Source organism: Engystomops pustulosus, chromosome 4 (assembly GCF_040894005.1).
Source record: "Engystomops pustulosus chromosome 4, aEngPut4.maternal, whole genome shotgun sequence".
Classification (NCBI taxonomy): domain Eukaryota; kingdom Metazoa; phylum Chordata; class Amphibia; order Anura; family Leptodactylidae; genus Engystomops; species Engystomops pustulosus.
In genome coordinates this window covers 4,396,383-4,414,931 of record NC_092414.1, presented here as the reverse complement: position 1 = coordinate 4,414,931, position 18,549 = coordinate 4,396,383, and the positions used below count along the sequence as shown (strand labels likewise).

General features: G+C 52.7%; 2 protein-coding genes across 3 annotated transcripts in view; one reads left to right on the top strand and one right to left on the bottom strand.

Moving 5' to 3' along the window:
* DNAI7 (dynein axonemal intermediate chain 7) overlaps positions 1 to 15,577 on the top strand; it is a 29,967-nt gene extending 14,390 nt beyond the window's left edge. For both annotated transcript variants that reach the window (XM_072144811.1, XM_072144812.1), the window contains 8 exons: positions 1,360 to 1,648; positions 1,750 to 1,840; positions 2,083 to 2,246; positions 13,509 to 13,695; positions 13,784 to 13,998; positions 14,186 to 14,350; positions 14,446 to 14,559; positions 15,152 to 15,577. In XM_072144811.1, coding sequence (XP_072000912.1) covers positions 1,360 to 1,648; positions 1,750 to 1,840; positions 2,083 to 2,246; positions 13,509 to 13,695; positions 13,784 to 13,998; positions 14,186 to 14,350; positions 14,446 to 14,559; positions 15,152 to 15,409 — 1,483 coding nt within the window. In that variant the 3' untranslated portion in view covers positions 15,410 to 15,577. The remainder of the gene's footprint in view (positions 1 to 1,359; positions 1,649 to 1,749; positions 1,841 to 2,082; positions 2,247 to 13,508; positions 13,696 to 13,783; positions 13,999 to 14,185; positions 14,351 to 14,445; positions 14,560 to 15,151) is intronic.
* IRAG2 (inositol 1,4,5-triphosphate receptor associated 2) overlaps positions 15,407 to 18,549 on the bottom strand; it is a 53,668-nt gene continuing 50,525 nt past the window's right edge. The window contains exons 34-37 of the mRNA XM_072144810.1: positions 16,661 to 16,719; positions 16,443 to 16,544; positions 16,123 to 16,224; positions 15,407 to 15,905 (exon numbers count right to left, since the gene is read on the bottom strand). Of these exons, the coding sequence (XP_072000911.1) occupies positions 15,662 to 15,905; positions 16,123 to 16,224; positions 16,443 to 16,544; positions 16,661 to 16,719 (507 nt within the window). The 3' untranslated portion in view covers positions 15,407 to 15,661. The remainder of the gene's footprint in view (positions 15,906 to 16,122; positions 16,225 to 16,442; positions 16,545 to 16,660; positions 16,720 to 18,549) is intronic.

Here is an 18,549-nt window from a genome sequence, read left to right as displayed (position 1 = left end):
GTGCAGGCCACCATGTATTGTAGATAAGTCTTTGCCCCTGTACGTGCTACCATGTATTGTAGGTAAGTCCCTGCCCCTGTACAGGCCGCCATGTATTGTAGGTAAGTCCCTGCCCCTGTACAGGTAGCCATGTATTGTAGGTAAGTCCCTGCCCCTGTACAGGCCGCCATGTATTGTAGGTAAGTCCCTGCCCCTGTACAGGTAGCCATGTATTGTAGGTAAGTCTCTGCCCCTGTGCAGGCCGCCATGTATTGTAGGTAAGTCCCTGCCCCTGTACAGCCCACCATGTATTGTAGGTAAGTCCCCGCACCTGTGCAGGCTGCCATGTGTTGTAGGTAAGTTCCTGCCCCTGTGCAGGCCACCATGTGTTGTAGGTAAGTTCCTGCCCCTGTGCAGGCCACCATGTATTGTAGGTAAGTCCCCGCACCTGTGCAGGCCGCCATGTGTTGTAGGTAAGTTCCTGCCCCTGTGCAGGCCACCATGTGTTGTAGGTAAGTCCCCGCCCCTGTGCAGGCCACCATGTATTGTAGGTAAGTCCCCGCACCTGTGCAGGCCGCCATGTGTTGTAGGTAAGTTCCTGCCCCTGTGCAGGCCACCATGTATTGTAGGTAAGTCCCCGCACCTGTGCAGGCCGCCATGTGCTGTAGGTAAGTCCCCGCACCTGTGCAAGCCGCCATGTGTTGTAGGTAAGTCCCCGCACCTGTGCAGGCTGCCATGTGTTGTAGGTAAGTCCCCGCACCTGTGCAGGCCACCATGTATTGTAGGTAAGTCCCCGCACCTGTGCAAGCCGCCATGTGTTGTAGGTAAGTCCCCGCACCTGTGCAGGCTGCCATGTGTTGTAGGTAAGTCCCCGCACCTGTGCAGGCTGCCATGTGTTGTAGGTAAGTCCCTGCACCTGTGCAGGCCGCCATGTATTGTAGGTAAGTCTCCGCCCCTGTGCAGGCCGCCATGTATTGTAGGTAAGTCTCCGCCCCTGTGCAGGCTGCCATGTATTGTAGGTAAGTCCCTGCCCCAGTAGAGGCCGCCATGTATTGTAGGTAAATCCTCGCACCTGTACAGGCTGCCATGTATTGTAGGTAAGTCCCTGCCCCAGTAGAGGCCGCCATGTATTGTAGGTAAGTCCCCGCACCTGTACAGGCTGCCATGTATTGTAGGTAAGTCTCCGCCCCTGTACAGGCTGCCATGTATTGTAGGTAAGTCCCCGCACCTGTGCAGGCTGCCATGTATTGTAGGTAAGTCTCCGCCCCTGTACAGGCTGCCATGTATTGTAGGTAAGTCTCCGCCCCTGTACAGGCCGCCATGTGTTGTAGGTAAGTTCCTGCAGTTGAGGGATTCATCCTTCTGCTCTTTTCCTTGCAGGTTCCGGGGTTACCACTTCGAGGAGGCGGAGCTTTCCTTTGATTTGCCCCGCCCCCTAGCCCTGAGTAACATTGCTGTGCGCCTCCTCCACACCGACTACGACCACATCTCCTGCCTGAGCCAAACTTACCGGCCCCAAGGGAAGGAGCCAGAGGAAAAGCCACCTACCGACACCCTCATCTCCGAGACTGGGGGTGGAGAATGGAGGCTGGGGGCGGAGCAGGAGGAGGAGCCTGCGCTGGAGAGCACTACTGTGCTAGAGGAGGAGAGGAAGTCAGAGGAGAGGAAGGTATCATCCTGAGCCTGCTGGTGCATGCACATGACCACCCACCTGCATAGGTATCAGGTGCCACAGCAGCACAGAGGCCAAACCTTATTCTCATGTCACAGAGTGTCCTGAGTGCCGAGTCCCACCGGGAAGACGAGAACGAGATGGAGAACGAGTCAGAGAGGCGGAGTCAGGAGGAAGACCCCAGCGAAGGTCAGGGCAGGCGCAATAGTAACAAAACCACCACCGTGTTACAAGATGCTTCATAGGATCCGGAATATATCACACTCCAGTCCCTACCAGAGCTGCAGTAAGATGACGGAACTATGAATGCAGCTTTGGATAGGACTGGAGTATCAGATATTCTACACTTTATATCCTGTGACACAACCAAAGCTGCTGCACGTAATGTTATCAGATACTGGATTAAAGGAATGTGACTGCGTTTTCTCCAGGCCACTCCCCCACATCGCTACTGAACCCCGCCCAGGAGGAGGAGCTGCTGGAGGACGACGTTGTGGATTTGCGTCAGTTCACAAGTCTGGGCGGAGTTTACTACTTCGATGTCCTTGTACTCCCCCCACAATGTAAGCAGGTGAACGGCTGGAGCATGGTGCAGGTGAGGAGCGCAGCTCCGGAGGACAACACCGGATGTGTAATGTCATGTATGTACACAGTGACTGCACCAGCAGCAGAATAGTGAGTGCAGCTCTGGGGTATAATACAGGATGTAACTCAGGATCAGTACAGGATAAGTAATGTCATGTATGTACACAGTGACTGCACCAGCAGCAGAATAGTGAGTGCAGCTCTGGAGTATAATACAGGATGTAACTCAGGATCAGTACAGGATAAGTAATGTCATGTATGTACACAGTGACTGTACCAGCAGCAGATAGTGAGTGCAGCTCTGGGGTATAATACAGGATGTAACTCAGGATCAGTACAGGATAAGTAATGTCATGTATGTACACAGTGACTGCACCAGCAGCAGAATAGTGAGTGCAGCTCTGGGGTATAATACAGGATGTAACTCAGGATCAGTACAGGATAAGTAATGTCATGTATGTACACAGTGACTGCACCAGCAGCAGAATAGTGAGTGCAGCTCTGGAGTATAATACAGGATGTAACTCAGGATCAGTACAGGATAAGTAATGTCATGTATGTACACAGTGACTGCACCAGCAGCAGAATAGTGAGTGCAGCTCTGGAGTATAATACAGGATGTAACTCAGGATCAGTACAGGATAAGTAATGTCATGTATGTACACAGTGACTGCACCAGCAGCAGAACAGTGAGTGCAGCTCTGGGGTATAATACAGGATGTAACTCGGGATCAGTACAGGATAAGTAATGTCATGTATGTACACAGTGACTGCACCAGCAACAGAATAGTGAGTGCAGCTCTGGGGTATAATACAGGATGTAACTCAAGATCAGTACAGGATAAGTAATGTCATGTATGTACACAGTGACTGCACCAGCAACAGAATAGTGAGTGCAGCTCTGGGGTATAATACAGGATGTAACTCAAGATCAGTACAGGATAAGTAATGTCATGTATGTACACAGTGACTGCACCAGCAGCAGAATAGTGAGTGCAGCTCTGGGGTATAATACAGGATGTAACTCAGGATCAGTACAGGATAAGTAATGTCATGTATGTACACAGTGACTGCACCAGCAGCAGAATAGTGAGTGCAGCTCTGGAGTATAATACAGGATGTAACTCAGGATCAGTACAGGATAAGTAATGTCATGTATGTACACAGTGACTGCACCAGCAGCAGAATAGTGAGTGCAGCTCTGCAGTATAATACAGGATGTAACTCAGGATCAGTACAGGATAAGTAATGTCATGTATGTACACAGTGACTGCACCAGCAGCAGAATAGTGAGTGCAGCTCACGAGTATAATACAGGATGTAACTCAGGATCAGTACAGGATAAGTAATGTCATGTATGTACACAGTGACTGCACCAGCAGCAGAATAGTGAGTGCAGCTCTGGGGTATAATACAGGATGTAACTCAGGATCAGTACAGGATAAGTAATGTCATGTATGTACACAGTGACTGCACCAGCAGCAGAATAGTGAGTGCAGCTCTGGAGTAAAATACAGGATGTAACTCAGGATCAGTACAGGATAAGTAATGTCATGTATGTACACAGTGACTGCACCAGCAGCAGAATAGTGAGTGCAGCTCTGGGGTATAATACAGGATGTAACTCAGGATCAGTACAGGATAAGTAATGTCATGTATGTACACAGTGACTGCCCCAGCAGCAGAATAGTGAGTGCAGCTCTGGGGTATAATACAGGATGTAACTCAGGATCAGTACAGGATAAGTAATGTCATGTATGTACACAGTGACTGCCCCAGCAGCAGAATAGTGAGTGCAGCTCTGGGGTATAATACAGGATGTAACTCAGGATCAGTACAGGATAAGTAATGTCATGTATGTACACAGTGACTGCACCAGCAGCAGAATAGTGAGTGCAGCTCTGGGGTATAATACAGGATGTAACTCAGGATCAGTACAGGGTAAGTAATGTCATGTATGTACACAGTGACTGCACCAGCAGCAGAATAGTGAGTGCAGCTCTGGAGTATAATACAGGATGTAACTCAGGATCAGTACAGGATAAGTAATGTCATGTATGTACACAGTGACTGCACCAGCAGCAGAATAGTGAGTGCAGCTCTGGGGTATAATACAGGGTGTAACTCAGGATCAGTACAGGATAAGTAATGTCATGTATGTACACAGTGACTGCACCAGCAGCAGAATAGTGAGTGCAGCTCTGGGGTATAATACAGGATGTAACTCAGGATCAGTACAGGATAAGTAATGTCATGTATGTACACAGTGACTGCACCAGCAGCAGAATAGTGAGTGCAGCTCTGGAGTATAATACAGGATGTAACTCAGGATCAGTACAGGATAAGTAATGTCATGTATGTACACAGTGACTGCACCAGCAGCAGAATAGTGAGTGCAGCTCTGGGGTATAATACAGGATGTAACTCAGGATCAGTACAGGATAAGTAATGTCATGTATGTACACAGTGACTGCACCAGCAGCAGAATAGTGAGTGCAGCTCTGGAGATCGTTATCTCATTAGCAGAGTGTGTGGCTGTGTGTGGAGCTGCTGTGTGTTTGTGCTCCTGAGCTCCTGGAGGAAGATCTGCCCGCCCAGGGCCTGCTCTCTCCTCTCCCAGGGAGGGAGTTAGGTTCCTGGGGATGAGTGAGGGAGCCAAGTCCCAGGCTCCTGCTTCCCGGTCTAGGCCGGCGGGAGGCAGGAGAGGACAGCAACCGGCCAGCGCTATGGAGGACTCAGGGGTGAGACGTTCCACCCGGAGTCGTAGCAATACGGCTCCTGCTCCCCCTGAGAAGCGGAGAACCCAGAAGCAGAATGCCCAAGTCGGTGCGGGTGGGAGCGGTCCTTCCGGGGCTGGAGCCATGAAGCGGAGTGCTCACAGAGGTAAGGCTGACCATGCGGTGGGAGGCTGGGCGGTGCAGGGACCCCGGGAGTCTTTGTCCACCTATGCCTCCCGGGTCCAGAGCCACCTCTGTGAGTATGAAGAGGCAAGTAAGACCATCAGGAGGCTCCGGGAGGAGCTGCGTTGTGCCCGTGCCAGGGTGAATACAGCAATGGGGAAGCAGAGGACGGAGATTACCGGTGAGATTAAAAGACTGAAATCAGACATTGAGAAGCTTCTTATAAGAAAGACTTTTATTAGCGAGAACGGCGGTCCATTCAAGGAAAAATTGTTGAATGATGACAGATTTGCAGACATGGCTGATACCAGAGAGCAGAGGCTGAAGGGGTTGCAGCCTGCGAGCCAGGTGGAGGAGGAGGATGATGATGATGATAACGAGCAGCAGTTCCCACCTGGCGGCCTGCAGGAAGATCAGCAGGCCTCGTGCAGTGGGCCCCCTGCAGGACAGCCAGCAGTAACACCTCGCTCGGGGGAGGACAGTGACACCGGCAGCCAGGGAGGGGCGCTCATGGCGGAGATCCGGCTGCTCGAGTCCCCAGTGCGCATGGAAAACTTTTCTTTTGGCGATGAACTCCCAGAGGAAGCCACTGGGGGGAGCAGCCGGAGGAAGGCAAAGAAGACCAGGCCAAAGCAGCAAGAAGAGGTACGTTTCATCTTTACCCCCCTCCCTGTACACCCCCCCGGGCAAAGCGCAGGGTCAGTTCACTGTGCAAGCCCTGCTACCCAAACCCTCCCGAGTTCTGCTGTGGACCCGGTGCAAGGGTGCAGGGAGATTACAAAGCCAGGTGGCGAGGCGCAAAGCTCCATCTCTGCTTGTAGTAGTGGAAATGGAGCAGGGAAAGCATCGGCTGAAAGGCCGGACACTGAGTGTCGCCCCGCGGGGGGCGCTCCATCTAGCACCGGCACTGTGGCCTGCTCCCCAGGGGGAGGGGGGGGCAGCCTGGTGTCGGCGTCGGTTACGGGTCCCAGTCCCAGTCCTCCCAGCGGTGGCGATTTCTCCATGGAAAAAAAAGTCCTGTTTTGTATTGGAATTGGTAATAATGAAAATAGACATCCTGTAGAGACTGGTGAAAGACGGACGGCAACCAAACGCAAACTGAAATCTGACGCCGAAGAAGCGGAGGGCAAAAGCCAATCTGGGGTTGGGGTCACCTCTGGACAGATCATGCAGGCCGGGGGAATTGGTTCTGTGGAGGTGGCCTCTGCCCCTATGGCCAGAGATGCTGAGGCTGTCCTGCCGTCCGTCGTTACTGCTGGTCCAGCGAGTGTGAATGGTGCTGTGGCTGAAGGATCGTTATCAGGGGGAGAAAATGCAGGTGATGGTGGTGCTGTGAGTAGAGATGGTGGTATGGAGAGAGCTATTGCTGGGACTAGTGGTGCTGCTATGGTGGGAGGTGATGTTGTTACTATGAGTGGAAGTGTTGCTGTGGATGAGGGGGCTGTTGTGAGTGGCGGGGCTGCTGTGAGTGGAGATGGTGGTATGGAGAAAGGTATTGCTGGGACTAGTGGTGCTGCTATGGCGGGAGGTGATGTTGTTACTATGAGTGGAAGTGTTGCTGTGGATGAGGGGGCTGTTGTGAGTGGCGGGGCTGTTGTGAGTGGAGATGGTGGTATGGAGAGAGGTATTGCTGGGACTAGTGGTGCTGCTATGGTGGGAGGTGTTGCTGTAACTGGGGAGGTTCCTGTGAGTAGAGATACTGGTGTGGCTGGTGGTGTTGCTGGGACTTGTGGTGATGCTATGGTGGGAGGTGATGGTGTTGTGGGATGTTTTGCAGGTAATAAGAGGGCTGTTATGGGTGGGGGTATGGTGGGATCTGGTCCTGTTGTACCCCCAGCGGTGGCAACCCCCAGCGGTGGCAGAAGTTATGCCAGTGTCACTGCTGGGGGAGATTTCCCATCCTCCTCGTCTTCGGGCCCTAGGGGCAATATTTTGCAGCAGCGTCTTCTGGAAGCTCTGAGAAAAGGGGAAAGATCAATCACTGTAGAGGGTGGAGAGGTTGATCTGTCCTTCTGGATAGAGAGGCACGGCCTTGGAGCCTTCCGAGAAAATAGAGGGGGGGAAACTGCATGGTCCCTCCCGACAGCCGGGCCAGGTGGCGCACGTAGGAATGTGGTCCGTCTTAGGTGGCGGGGCAGTGATGCGTGTCCACCTAGAACTAAGGTGGTTGAGCTCCTCCTAGAGATGGGCTTCAAGGCGATAGACATCTTTGCCTTGATTCATCCTTATGGCACATCTGAGTTCGATGTCAGTTTTGTTCGCCCAGAGGGACTTGAGCTCTTCTGGGGGAATTATGAGCTGAAAAAGAACATGCCCGGTTGGCGAGACTTTGCTGTTCAGGCAGTGTCTCGCCAAAACCAGGTCAAGAAAGTGACCGTTTTAACCCGTAATGAATCACTTTCTTGCTATGACATCATGACTTGGCTTGGGCGATATGGTGAAGTATTGGAGACGCCAAGGAAAAATCGTGACGAGTTTGGTATCTGGTCAGGGGCCTGGACCTTTATGATGAAGTTAAAGGTTTCAGGTAACTCGGTTGCCCACATCCCGTCATCAGCCTTCCTGGGGAGGGATCGCATCCAGATCTTCTACCAGGGTCAGCCTAAGCTGTGCCACAGGTGCGGTGACCCCACACATTTCAGCGCAAACTGCACCGTGCAGAAGTGCGCGTTGTGTGGGGGTGTCGGCCATCTCGCTGCATCCTGTAAGCAGATTCGGTGTCACCTGTGTGGTGACTTAGGTCACCCATTCAGCCGTTGTCCTCGTTCTTTTGCTAATGCGGTTCTGGCTCCGGTGGGTGAAGGCCATGAGGCCGAATCTGCTGGGGAGGGGACTAGCAGAGGCGGAGGAACTGAGGGGCCAGGGAAGAAAGATAAGAAAGTGACGCCATCACGACAGAGGCGTCAGGAGAGGCGCCAAAGGGACAGGGAGGTGGGGGAGTCGCGGGTCACTGCCCCCGGCCCTGTCCTACAGCCCAATCTTGTTGCTGAGGCCCCGAGGAATGATGAGTTGGATGAGGAGGTCAGGAGGATCCAGAGGGAGGAAGCGGCCACGCTCTCAGAATCCTCCCATTATGAGAGTATGGATGAGGATAATAGGGCGTGGCTACAGGAAAAGCGCAAGCAGGGCAAAAGGAAAAAGAAAAAGAAGGGAGATTTACAATCTTCTCTCACCCTGACTCAGAAGCCAAAGGAAGGTAAAGCTGATTCCCCTCTGGTTGGTCTTTCCAACCGGTTCCAAGCCCTTGACAACGTCTCTGCCTCAGAGGTTGAGGGTGAGGTTCCGGAGAGGGCGGGAGGGCTTTCAGGAGATGCTGAGTCTTCCGCTGGGGATGCTTCGTCCTCAGAATGGGAGACTGACCTGGAGTCCGGAGACGAGGATGAAAGAGCTGATATGGACACTACAGTTTCAAAAAAGAGAGGGAAAGGGTCCTCTTCTGAAACTGAAGAGAAGGGCGGTGGGAAAAAGAAAGCCGTCTAACTCAATCACTCATGATGGCGGCACCCACTCCGTTGACGCTGGCGTCCATTAATGTCGCCAGCATTAAGTCTGATGCGGCTAGATTTGCGGCCTTTGATTTTCTCGGCCGCGTTGAAGCCGACATTTTATTTTTGCAGGAGACCAGGCTGCCAGATTTGGCGGCCATGTTTAAAGCTAAGAGGGAATGGAGACACGGGCCTTCCTATTGGTCTCTTGCGGCCGAGCCGTATAGCGGAGTGGCGGTACTTTTTACCGCACCGGTAGAATGCCGACGAGTTATTGAGTTAGAAATGGGGAGGTGCCTGATCCTGGATGTCCTCATGAAGGGACAAGAACTTCGCCTAATTAACATCTATGGTCCCCAGTCCAAGTGGGACAGGAAGTGTCTCTTTATGAGGATCAAGCCCTACCTTTTTACAAGTCGGCAGGTGGTCTTTGGAGGGGACTTCAATGCTGTCACGAGGTCCCAGGATAGGGGAGGTTCCAGAGACAAGCTGACTTATGATAGCGTCGCTCTTAATAGCATAGCTAATGAGGCTCGCCTGGTGGATGTCCACATCCGGCACACCCCAGGCCACGCAGGGTTCACCTATTATAGGGGTAGCTGCAGGTCTAGAATAGACAGGTTTTATTTAAAGGAGGAAGCCATCTCTTCAGCAGTGTCCGTTGTTGAGGTGGAGTTCTCCGACCACTGTTTAATTTTGTTTTCTCTGAATGTTACAGAGACCCCCCGGATGGGAAGAGGCTACTGGAAGCTCAATTCGTCTCTCCTGGAAGAAGCAGAGATAAGACAATCCTTTGAGGACTTTCTTCAGAGCCAGGTACCATTGCTGGGCCTTTGTAGCAGTAAGTCAGAGTGGTGGGAGATGCTCAAGAAAAGGGTGGCGAGATTCTTCCGCCAGCTCTCGAGCCTCAGGAGCCTGGACAGGTACCGCCTGTATCAGGGCCTGAGGAGGAAACTCGAGCATCTCGTCTCGACTGGGGGTAGTCGTGAGGACATCTCCAGAGTGAAATCCTTGCTGAAGAGGTGTCAGTACGATAGACACGCATCTTTGGTTTTTGAGAGGGATTACGGGAAATACCGCTCGCCCGACCCTTACAGAAACTGCAAGATGTCAGTGAATGGTAAAGTTGTCACGGGACTGGTTGACAGTACGGGATCCCTGAAAAGGTCCAGATCAGGGATCCTGGAGGTCGTCAGATCCTTCTACTCGCACCTCTTGGGCAGGAAGGATCTAGATCGGGATGTGATGTCGGCTTTCCTGGCTGAAACTGTCCCTGAGCCAGGAGTAGACCCCTCTCTTGATGTTTTGACAGAGATGATTAGGGAAGAGGAAGTCAGCCGGGCGATTGAAGGGCTCGCCCTCAAGAAATCGCCAGGTCCGGATGGCTTAACATCTGAGTTTTATAAGACCTTTAAGGACGCCTTGGTTCCCCTCTTGACTGAGGTATTCAATGAGTGTCTTTCCTCGGGCGCTCTGCCGAAGTCAATGAGGAGGTCTGCCCTGATCATTCTGTCAAAAGGTAAGGACCGATCTCGTATTGAGAACTGGCGTCCCATAGCGCTTCTCAATACGGACAGAAAGGTTTTGGCAAAGGTGCTGTTTAATCGGCTGGTGCAGTTTGCGCCCCGGCTCCTTTCGGGGACTCAGCACTGCTCTGTTCCAGGCCGCAGTACATTTAGTGCTGTGCTTTGTGTCCGGGAGGCAGTGGAGCAGGGCAGGGCTGGTAACTGGAAGGGGTACTTGCTGTCCTTGGATCAGGCAAAAGCGTTTGATCGGGTTAACCACGAGTACCTCTGGTCTGTCCTTCTGAGGTATGGCCTGCCGGGGGAGTTTGTCAATTGGCTGAAAGTTTTGTACGCAGGGGCAGAGAGTTTCCCGCTTGTGAACGGTTGGATTGGCCGCTCTTTTGAGGTTGGGTCTGGTGTTCGCCAGGGTTGTCCTCTGAGCCCACTTTTATACGTGTTCGCGATTGACCCATTCCTTAGGAGGGTTGATCGTGGGCCGTTAGTGGGAGTCGGGATGGACCGGGCAGCACCGGAAGCCACTCTAAGGGTGGTAGCGTACGCCGATGACGTCACTGTTTTTGTGTCCTCGAGAGGGGAGGCGCAATGGGTGATGTCAGAGGTTGACCGCTACTCAGAGGCTTCTGGGTCCAAGATCAACCGGGATAAGTGTGAGAGTCTCTGGCTGGGAGAGGGGGATCCAGGCTTTGATCTCCCGGACACTCTTCCAGGGCCCCAAGACTCTGCCAAAGTTCTCGGCATCGAATTTGGCCAGGGGGATTACCCCATGCAAAACTGGGACGGCAGGCTTAAGATCGCCGCTCAGAGGGTGGACCAGTGGAAGGGTTGGTCTTTGACCCTCAGAGAAAGGGTTTACCTGATCAAAACCTACCTGCTCCCATTGCTGATTTATCTGGGCAGTGTGTGCATGTTGCCAGAACCCCTCTGGACTCGGGTGTACAGTCTGTTCTTCCAGCTGTTATGGGGGAATAGGCTGAACCTTATCAAGAGGGAGGTTACTTACCGCACGAGGAGACAAGGAGGGTTGTGTATGGTCAACCCTGTGGTGTTCCTAGTGAATACCTTTCTTAAGATCAATGTAGCAAACCTCTGGAAAGAGAGGGCTCCTCCGTGGGTATACTCCTGCAGGGGATGGGCTCCTCCGTGGGTACACTCCTGCAGGGGATGGGCTCCTCCGTGGGTATACTCCTGTAGGGGATGGTTTAGGCCTTTCTTCCAGGAATGGGAGACAGGAGGGCGAGTGAAGGATCTTCGTACACCGCATGGGCATCTTCCGGCTTACGCTACCCCGGTTCTGAAGGTGATTCGCCGGTGGGGTCTGGGAATGTGGGAGATCAGAACCATGTCGAGGAAACTCCTTGACAAGAGGGTTCTGTTGACCCATTTCCAGAAGCCTCTGGCCCTCAGGGATTGCCCAAGTCGGGATCTTGGGGTGGGTTTAGGTCTTTTGAATTCCATCAGGATCCCCTTGAAGTTTTGGGACTTGGCTTGGCGCTGCTTCCATGGAAAGCTGTGTGTGAGGGACAATCTGAAGTGTAGGAGCTCTGAGGAAAGGGGTTGTCCCCGGGAGGAGTGCGGTGGCCTGCTGGAGAGCATGGACCACTTCCTGCTTCAGTGCCCCTTTAACACAGAGGTGTACAACCGGGTGGGCGCTTCCATCCATTGGCCCGGGTTGGCCGGTCTCTCCTATGCGGAGTGGGCCTATGGAGCATTCAGAGGCCTGGGTGGCCGGGACCGATGCACGTTATTTCTAGTTAGCCTAGTGGTCAGGTACCACACGTGGAACGCACGGTGTTTAGTATCGACGCAGCGTAAAATCCTCCCGGTGGATGAGGTGGTTAGGAAAATTCTGGGTGACCTGGTGAAGGTGCGCTCTCTGGAGTATGAGAGGCTGGGCACGGGGAGGGCCTCTCTCCTTTGGAGGGGGTTCTCCTTTAGTGTCCCTTAGTCTGTCATCTCCTCTCCTGGTGTTGGGGCTGATGCTGCACTGTAGATTTTTGTTTTGTATCTGAGCATATAGTGATGTAGGGGCTTGCAGGCGCCGAACCTGGGCTTTATGTGGTTTGGATTTGTTATGTGTTGATTTGTTTAATGTGTTTGTATCTTGTGTACAGTGTGTATATAGTTATATGTAGTTATAGTTCTTGTGTATATAGGTTGGTTGGTTTTGGGGTGTTGGTGTTAGGGTGTTAGGTTGGGAGGGGGGTGGACGGGACTTGGACTGTACGATCCTGGGCACTGGTCTGGACTATATAACGCGAACTTTGGACGTTAGACCAGTGTCTGGGGGGGGGGAGGGTGATGGGCGTGGGATTTAGTTAGTTATATTTTATGTTATTTAATGTTATTAATGTTATTTCCGTTATATTCATTGTTATTTCTGTGTTTATTGTTTATTTATGTGTATTTTGCTGTGTATTTTGATATAAAAAAAAAAAAAAAAAAATTTAGGTGGTGGGACTGGGTGAAGGTTTTGTTTGTTTTCATGCTGTGTGTGTGGTGTGTGTGTGGCTGGGCCAGGAGGTTTTGTAAGTTTATTTTCGTTTATATTTGTTCTTTTGTAATTCTTTTGCCAGAAGTTATGGCTTTATTTATGTTTATTATTGTTATGTTTTTCACTTTTATATAAAATAAAAGATTTACAGGATGTAACTCAGGATCAGTACAGGGTAAGTAATGTCATGTATGTACACAGTGACTGCACCAGCAGCAGAATAGTGAGTGCAGCTCTGGGGTATAATACAGGATGTAACTCAGGATCAGTACAGGATAAGTAATGTCATGTATGTACACAGTGACTGCACCAGCAGCAGAATAGTGAGTGCAGCTCTGGAGTATAATACAGGATGTAACTCAGGATCAGTACAGGATAAGTAATGTCATGTATGTACACAGTGACTGCACCAGCAGCAGAATAGTGAGTGCAGCTCTGGGGTATAATACAGGATGTAACTCAGGATCAGTACAGGATAAGTAATGTCATGTATGTACACAGTGACTGCACCAGCAGCAGAATAGTGAGTGCAGCTCTGGGGTATAATACAGGATGTAACTCAGGATCAGTACAGGATAAGTAATGTCATGTATGTACACAGTGACTGCACCAGCAGCAGAATAGTGAGTGCAGCTCTGGAGTATAATACAGGATGTAACTCAGGATCAGTACAGGATAAGTAATGTCATGTATGTACACAGTGACTGCACCAGCAGCAGAATAGTGAGTGCAGCTCTGGGGTATAATACAGGATGTAACTCAGGATCAGTACAGGATAAGTAATGTCATGTATGTACACAGTGACTGCACCAGCAGCAGAATAGTGAGTGCAGCTCTGGGGTATAATGCCGCTTCCTCTGTATTCGGCAGCTGGTGTCTGGGGGTCTCCAGCCGTTCCCGTACCCTCAGGAGTCGCTCCTCTCCTCTGGTCTGGGGGTGTCTCTGCAGGAGAAGGACATGGAGGGTCTTCGTTCTCCTCCGGTTGGAGTCTCCCTTAAAGTCCCGGCCTCCGTCGTCTTCTTTGAGGACCCTCACGTGGCTCGCTGGGACCCAGAAAGTAACGTGACCCGGTTCTGGGGGGGGGGGGGGGTCCGGTGACGCTGCTGCTCGGGGTCCTGATCCCCTCATATTTATTATATTTTTAGCCAACAACTGGAAAACGGACGCGATCCTGGAGCCCAAGTATAACCCGGAGCTGCGGGAGCTGACGTTCAGGATGGACGCCTTCTACACCTTCACCCTGATGGCGGAGACGCACCTGCACATGCCCTACGAGTCCTGGGAACTGACCCCCAGGGGCGACAACGAGGCGTCACTCAGCATCTCCACCGCCTGGACCCACCTGCAGATAGAGATCAAGGTAAGACCTCTGCTGCCGGTCACTGTATGACAACGTTACCCATCCTGGGCTGACGACTTCTCACTGCTGAGGGGTTGTTACAATTGCATCCAATCCGGGCAGTACATAGTAGAGAGGGACCCATCATCCCAGTCTAATTCACTGACAGCAAGCAGAGGTGAGAGATAACGCTATGTGATTGGCGCAGGACGATCAGTGCCGTCTGGCCGCCGTGTCCGAGGTGGGCGGAGACTTGTCTGATGTCATCGGGAGGTGGACGACTCCCCTGCGCCTCCAGGCCGCCATGAAGAAGGTCGGCCTCAATGTCTTCCCCGCAGAGGATTCTGGGAAATACGTCAGCATCAATAAGAAGGTAAGGAGATGTTCACGCCCTATGACATCACAGCCGCCATGTTGGTTTTGGTGACGTCGCGGGCGGATCTTGAGGAAGCTTTTTTTTCCCCCCAGAATGAAGCGGCGGAGGACGCGGCGTACAAGGAAATGGCGCTGCTCTGCCCCTCCTTCTCCTTTGCCTGGAGCAAGTGGAACCAAAGCTGCGGCTACGAGCGAATCATCATGAAGGTGAGAGGAATTCAGATGGGCGGGGAAAAGGGTCAGCACCTGCTAGAGGAAGGAGGAGTCATGTGGGAGGGGTACAGCTAGAAGAGGTAAGTGAGGGAGTCAACATCCCGAGAGGAAGGAATAGTTTAATGGGCGGGGCAGTCCGCGTTAATATGAAGGGCTAAAGAGTCAGTTTTGTTGAGGAGTCAGATGGGCGGGGTCAGTATAAGGAAAGGATTACTCCCTTACTGTTGCGAGGGCTGTGGAGGAGTCAGTTGGGCGGGTTATTTGAGAGCTGTGGAGTCAGGGGTAATTCTTATACTGTCCCCACCCATCTGACTCCTCCACAGCCCTCACAACAGTAAAGGGGGGGGGGGGTAATCTTTTCCTTATACTGTCCCCGCCCATCTAACTGTTGTGGAGGAGTCAGATGGGCGGGGTCAGTACAAGGAAAGGATTACCCCCTTCCTGTAGTGGGGGCTGTGCAGGAGCCGCACAGTAGGAGGAGGAGCAGGGACTGTACATAATCCTGGGTGATTGGTTGATGCTGCTTCTTGTACTCTGGCTCCGCCCCCTCCTGGTGTTACCAGATCTCCTCTCCGTTACCTTCCAGGTGAGGGAAGGCTCCGGCTCGGACTGGTCGCTGTACATGCAGAGCCCCCAGAGGTGGCAGCGCCTCGGTCTCTCCGAGTCCAGCGATGTCTTCTCGGAGGAGCTGTACCCGGGCAGCGCCTTCCACTCCACGCTGTATCACATGATCAGAGACCACTGCAGCGCCGAAGCCCCCGAGAGACTGCGCCGAGCCCACCACCTCTTCCTAGACTGCGTCTACTCGCTGCTGAGCGCCACCAGACCGCTGACACACTCGTAACAAGACACAACTTTATTGAATAAATACCACAACCAAGCACATCCAGGCAGGTAAAAACAGTGCAGACCCCTCCCCCAGAGGCGGGGCTAAGCAGGCCCCTCCCCCACAGGCAGGGCTAAACATTACAGCTGGTGTATCCTGGCCCCATAATAAAATATACATAATATATACATAGCATTCACTTATATTAAAGATGTCCTGACACAAAGGTACAAAACTTCAGCTCTAGAAAACCTGATAGACTGTGGGAACTCACACGGGGGGAGGGGCGTTGTGGTGGAGGCCGGTGTACGGCCACAGGAGCTGCTGGACGGAGGTCCACGAGACGCCGGTGCCCACGGGAGCGCCATCCACAGGCTTATGGAAGGAGAGGCCGGTGAGGAAGCCCAGGAGGGTCACCAGCAGGAGGACGGCCAGCGCCCACACCACCAGAGGCTTGTGGATGTGCGAGACCCAACGCTGCAGGGGCCACGTCCAGGACACCACTTTACTGTAACTGCAGAGAATACACAAAACCTCCAGTCACAACCAAAGCTGCAGCAAATACACAAAACATTCACATTAATATCTGTAGATTTATACTCCAGTCACAACCAAAGCTGCAGGAAAATACTGCACTCTCACACACAATTTTGATCAGCATCTGTATGGTGGATGCAGCTCTGGAGGTGACTGGAGCAAACACACCCAGTAACCACTCATTATAAACTTACGTAGATTCCGCCTTGGACGGGGGGAGGGATTTCTGGATGTAGCTGTATTTTCGGACTCGCTCTTCTTTCACCTCTTCGGTTACCTCTGGGATCGGCTCATCCCTGGTAAAACAGCAGCGTTAAAAAAAAAAATAATAATAATAATAATAATAATTTTTAAAGGAGTGGGCGGAGCCGACTACAGACTACACCAGACTACAGGTCCAGGAAGGAGGGGCAAGGAGGCGTTTATGGTGATCTCCCTCCCTCCTTGTGTCTGTGCGAGAGGATAAGCGCCGGCTCCTTCCTAACCCTTTGGATGGACACAGACTCTCACTTACTCCTTGATGACGGTCTCCTCCGTCGGCTCCGGGCGCGGGTAGTTGTCCATGAAGCGCTGCAGCGTCGGGCGGTTGTCGTTCTGTCGGGAGCCCACCAGCTTCCTGGGGACACAAGGGTTATCTGCATTTAAAGGGGTTCTCACTACAGATGTCTGACAAGGCTCGGGCCCCTCCCCCTTTACGTCCCCTCCCCCATGGGTGGTTTCCAGGAGACTCACCAGCTGTTTGATCTGCGATGCTGTAATTTTCCATCAAGTTTGTCTCCTCCAAACAAATCCTGGGGGGGGGCAAAAAAATACATCAAAAGCCGCAATAGAATGGATCAAAAGTGATGAGCAGCTGTGTCCTCACACTGCTGTGCTCTGTGCCTTCAGCAGCCACTGTATGATTACACACCTCTCCTCACAGAGCACAGCAGTGTGACAACTTGTGCCCCATCACTACAATCCTGCAATATAAATCCATATTTCACAGTCCTGCTGCTACTAATAACATACACAAATTACACACCGCTCCTGGGACAATAACTGGGGACAAGGATTGTAGTGGGGGCTGGATGTGTCCTAACACTGCTGTGCTCTGTGATTTTTACCGTCATCCGGTAAATAGTAATGATCACACGACAGCGATACTAACGAGCCGTGCACCTGCGTGACGTCACAGGCCAGCGATCCTAACGAGCCGTGCACCTGCGTGACGTCACACGACAGCGATACTAACGAGCCGTGCACCTGCGTGACGTCACAGGACAGCCATACTAACGAGCCATGCCCCTGCGTGACATCACACGCCAGCGATACTAACGAGCCGTGCCCCTGCGTGACATCACACGACAGCGATACTAACGAGCCGTGCACCTGCGTGACGTCACACGCCAGCGATACTAACGAGCCGTACACCTGCGTGACGTCACAGGACAGCGATACTAACGAGCCATGCCCCTGCGTGACATCACACGCCAGCGATACTAACGAGCCGTGCCCCTGCGTGACGTCACACGACAGCCATACTAACGAGCCATGCCCCTGCGTGACATCACACGCCAGCGATACTAACGAGCCGTGCCCCTGCGTGACATCACACGCCAGAGATACTAACGAGCCATGCCCCTGCGTGACATCACACGCCAGCGATACTAACGAGCCGTGCACCTGCGTGACATCACACGCCAGCGATACTAACGAGCCGTGCCCCTGCGTGACGTCACACGACAGCGATACTAACGAGCCGTGCACCTGCGTGACGTCACACGCCAGCGATACTAACGAGCCGTACACCTGCGTGACGTCACAGGACAGCGATACTAACGAGCCGTACACCTGCGTGACGTCACAGGACAGCGATACTAACGAGCCATGCCCCTGCGTGACATCACACGCCAGCGATACTAACGAGCCGTGCACCTGCGTGACATCACACGCCAGCGATACTAACGAGCCGTGCACCTGCGTGACGTCACACGACAGAGATACTAACGAGCCGTGCACCTGCGTGACGTCACACGCCAGCGATACTAACGAGCCGTACACCTGCGTGACATCACACGACAGCGATACTAACGAGCCGTGCACCTGCGTGACGTCACACGCCAGCGATACTAACGAGCCGTACACCTGCGTGACGTCACAGGACAGCGATACTAACGAGCCATGCCCCTGCGTGACATCACACGCCAGCGATACTAACGAGCCGTGCCCCTGCGTGACATCACACGCCAGCGATACTAACGAGCCGTGCCCCTGCGTGACATCACACGCCAGCGATACTAACGAGCCGTGCACCTGCGTGACATCACACGCCAGCGATACTAACGAGCCGTGCCCCTGCGTGACGTCACACGACAGCGATACTAACGAGCCGTGCACCTGCGTGACGTCACACGCCAGCGATACTAACGAGCCGTACACCTGCGTGACGTCACACGCCAGCGATACTAACGAGCCGTACACCTGCGTGACGTCACAGGACAGCGATACTAACGAGCCATGCCCCTGCATGACATCACACGCCAGCGATACTAACGAGCCGTGCACCTGCGTGACATCACACGACAGCGATACTAACGAGCCGTGCACCTGCGTGACATCACACGACAGCGATACTAACG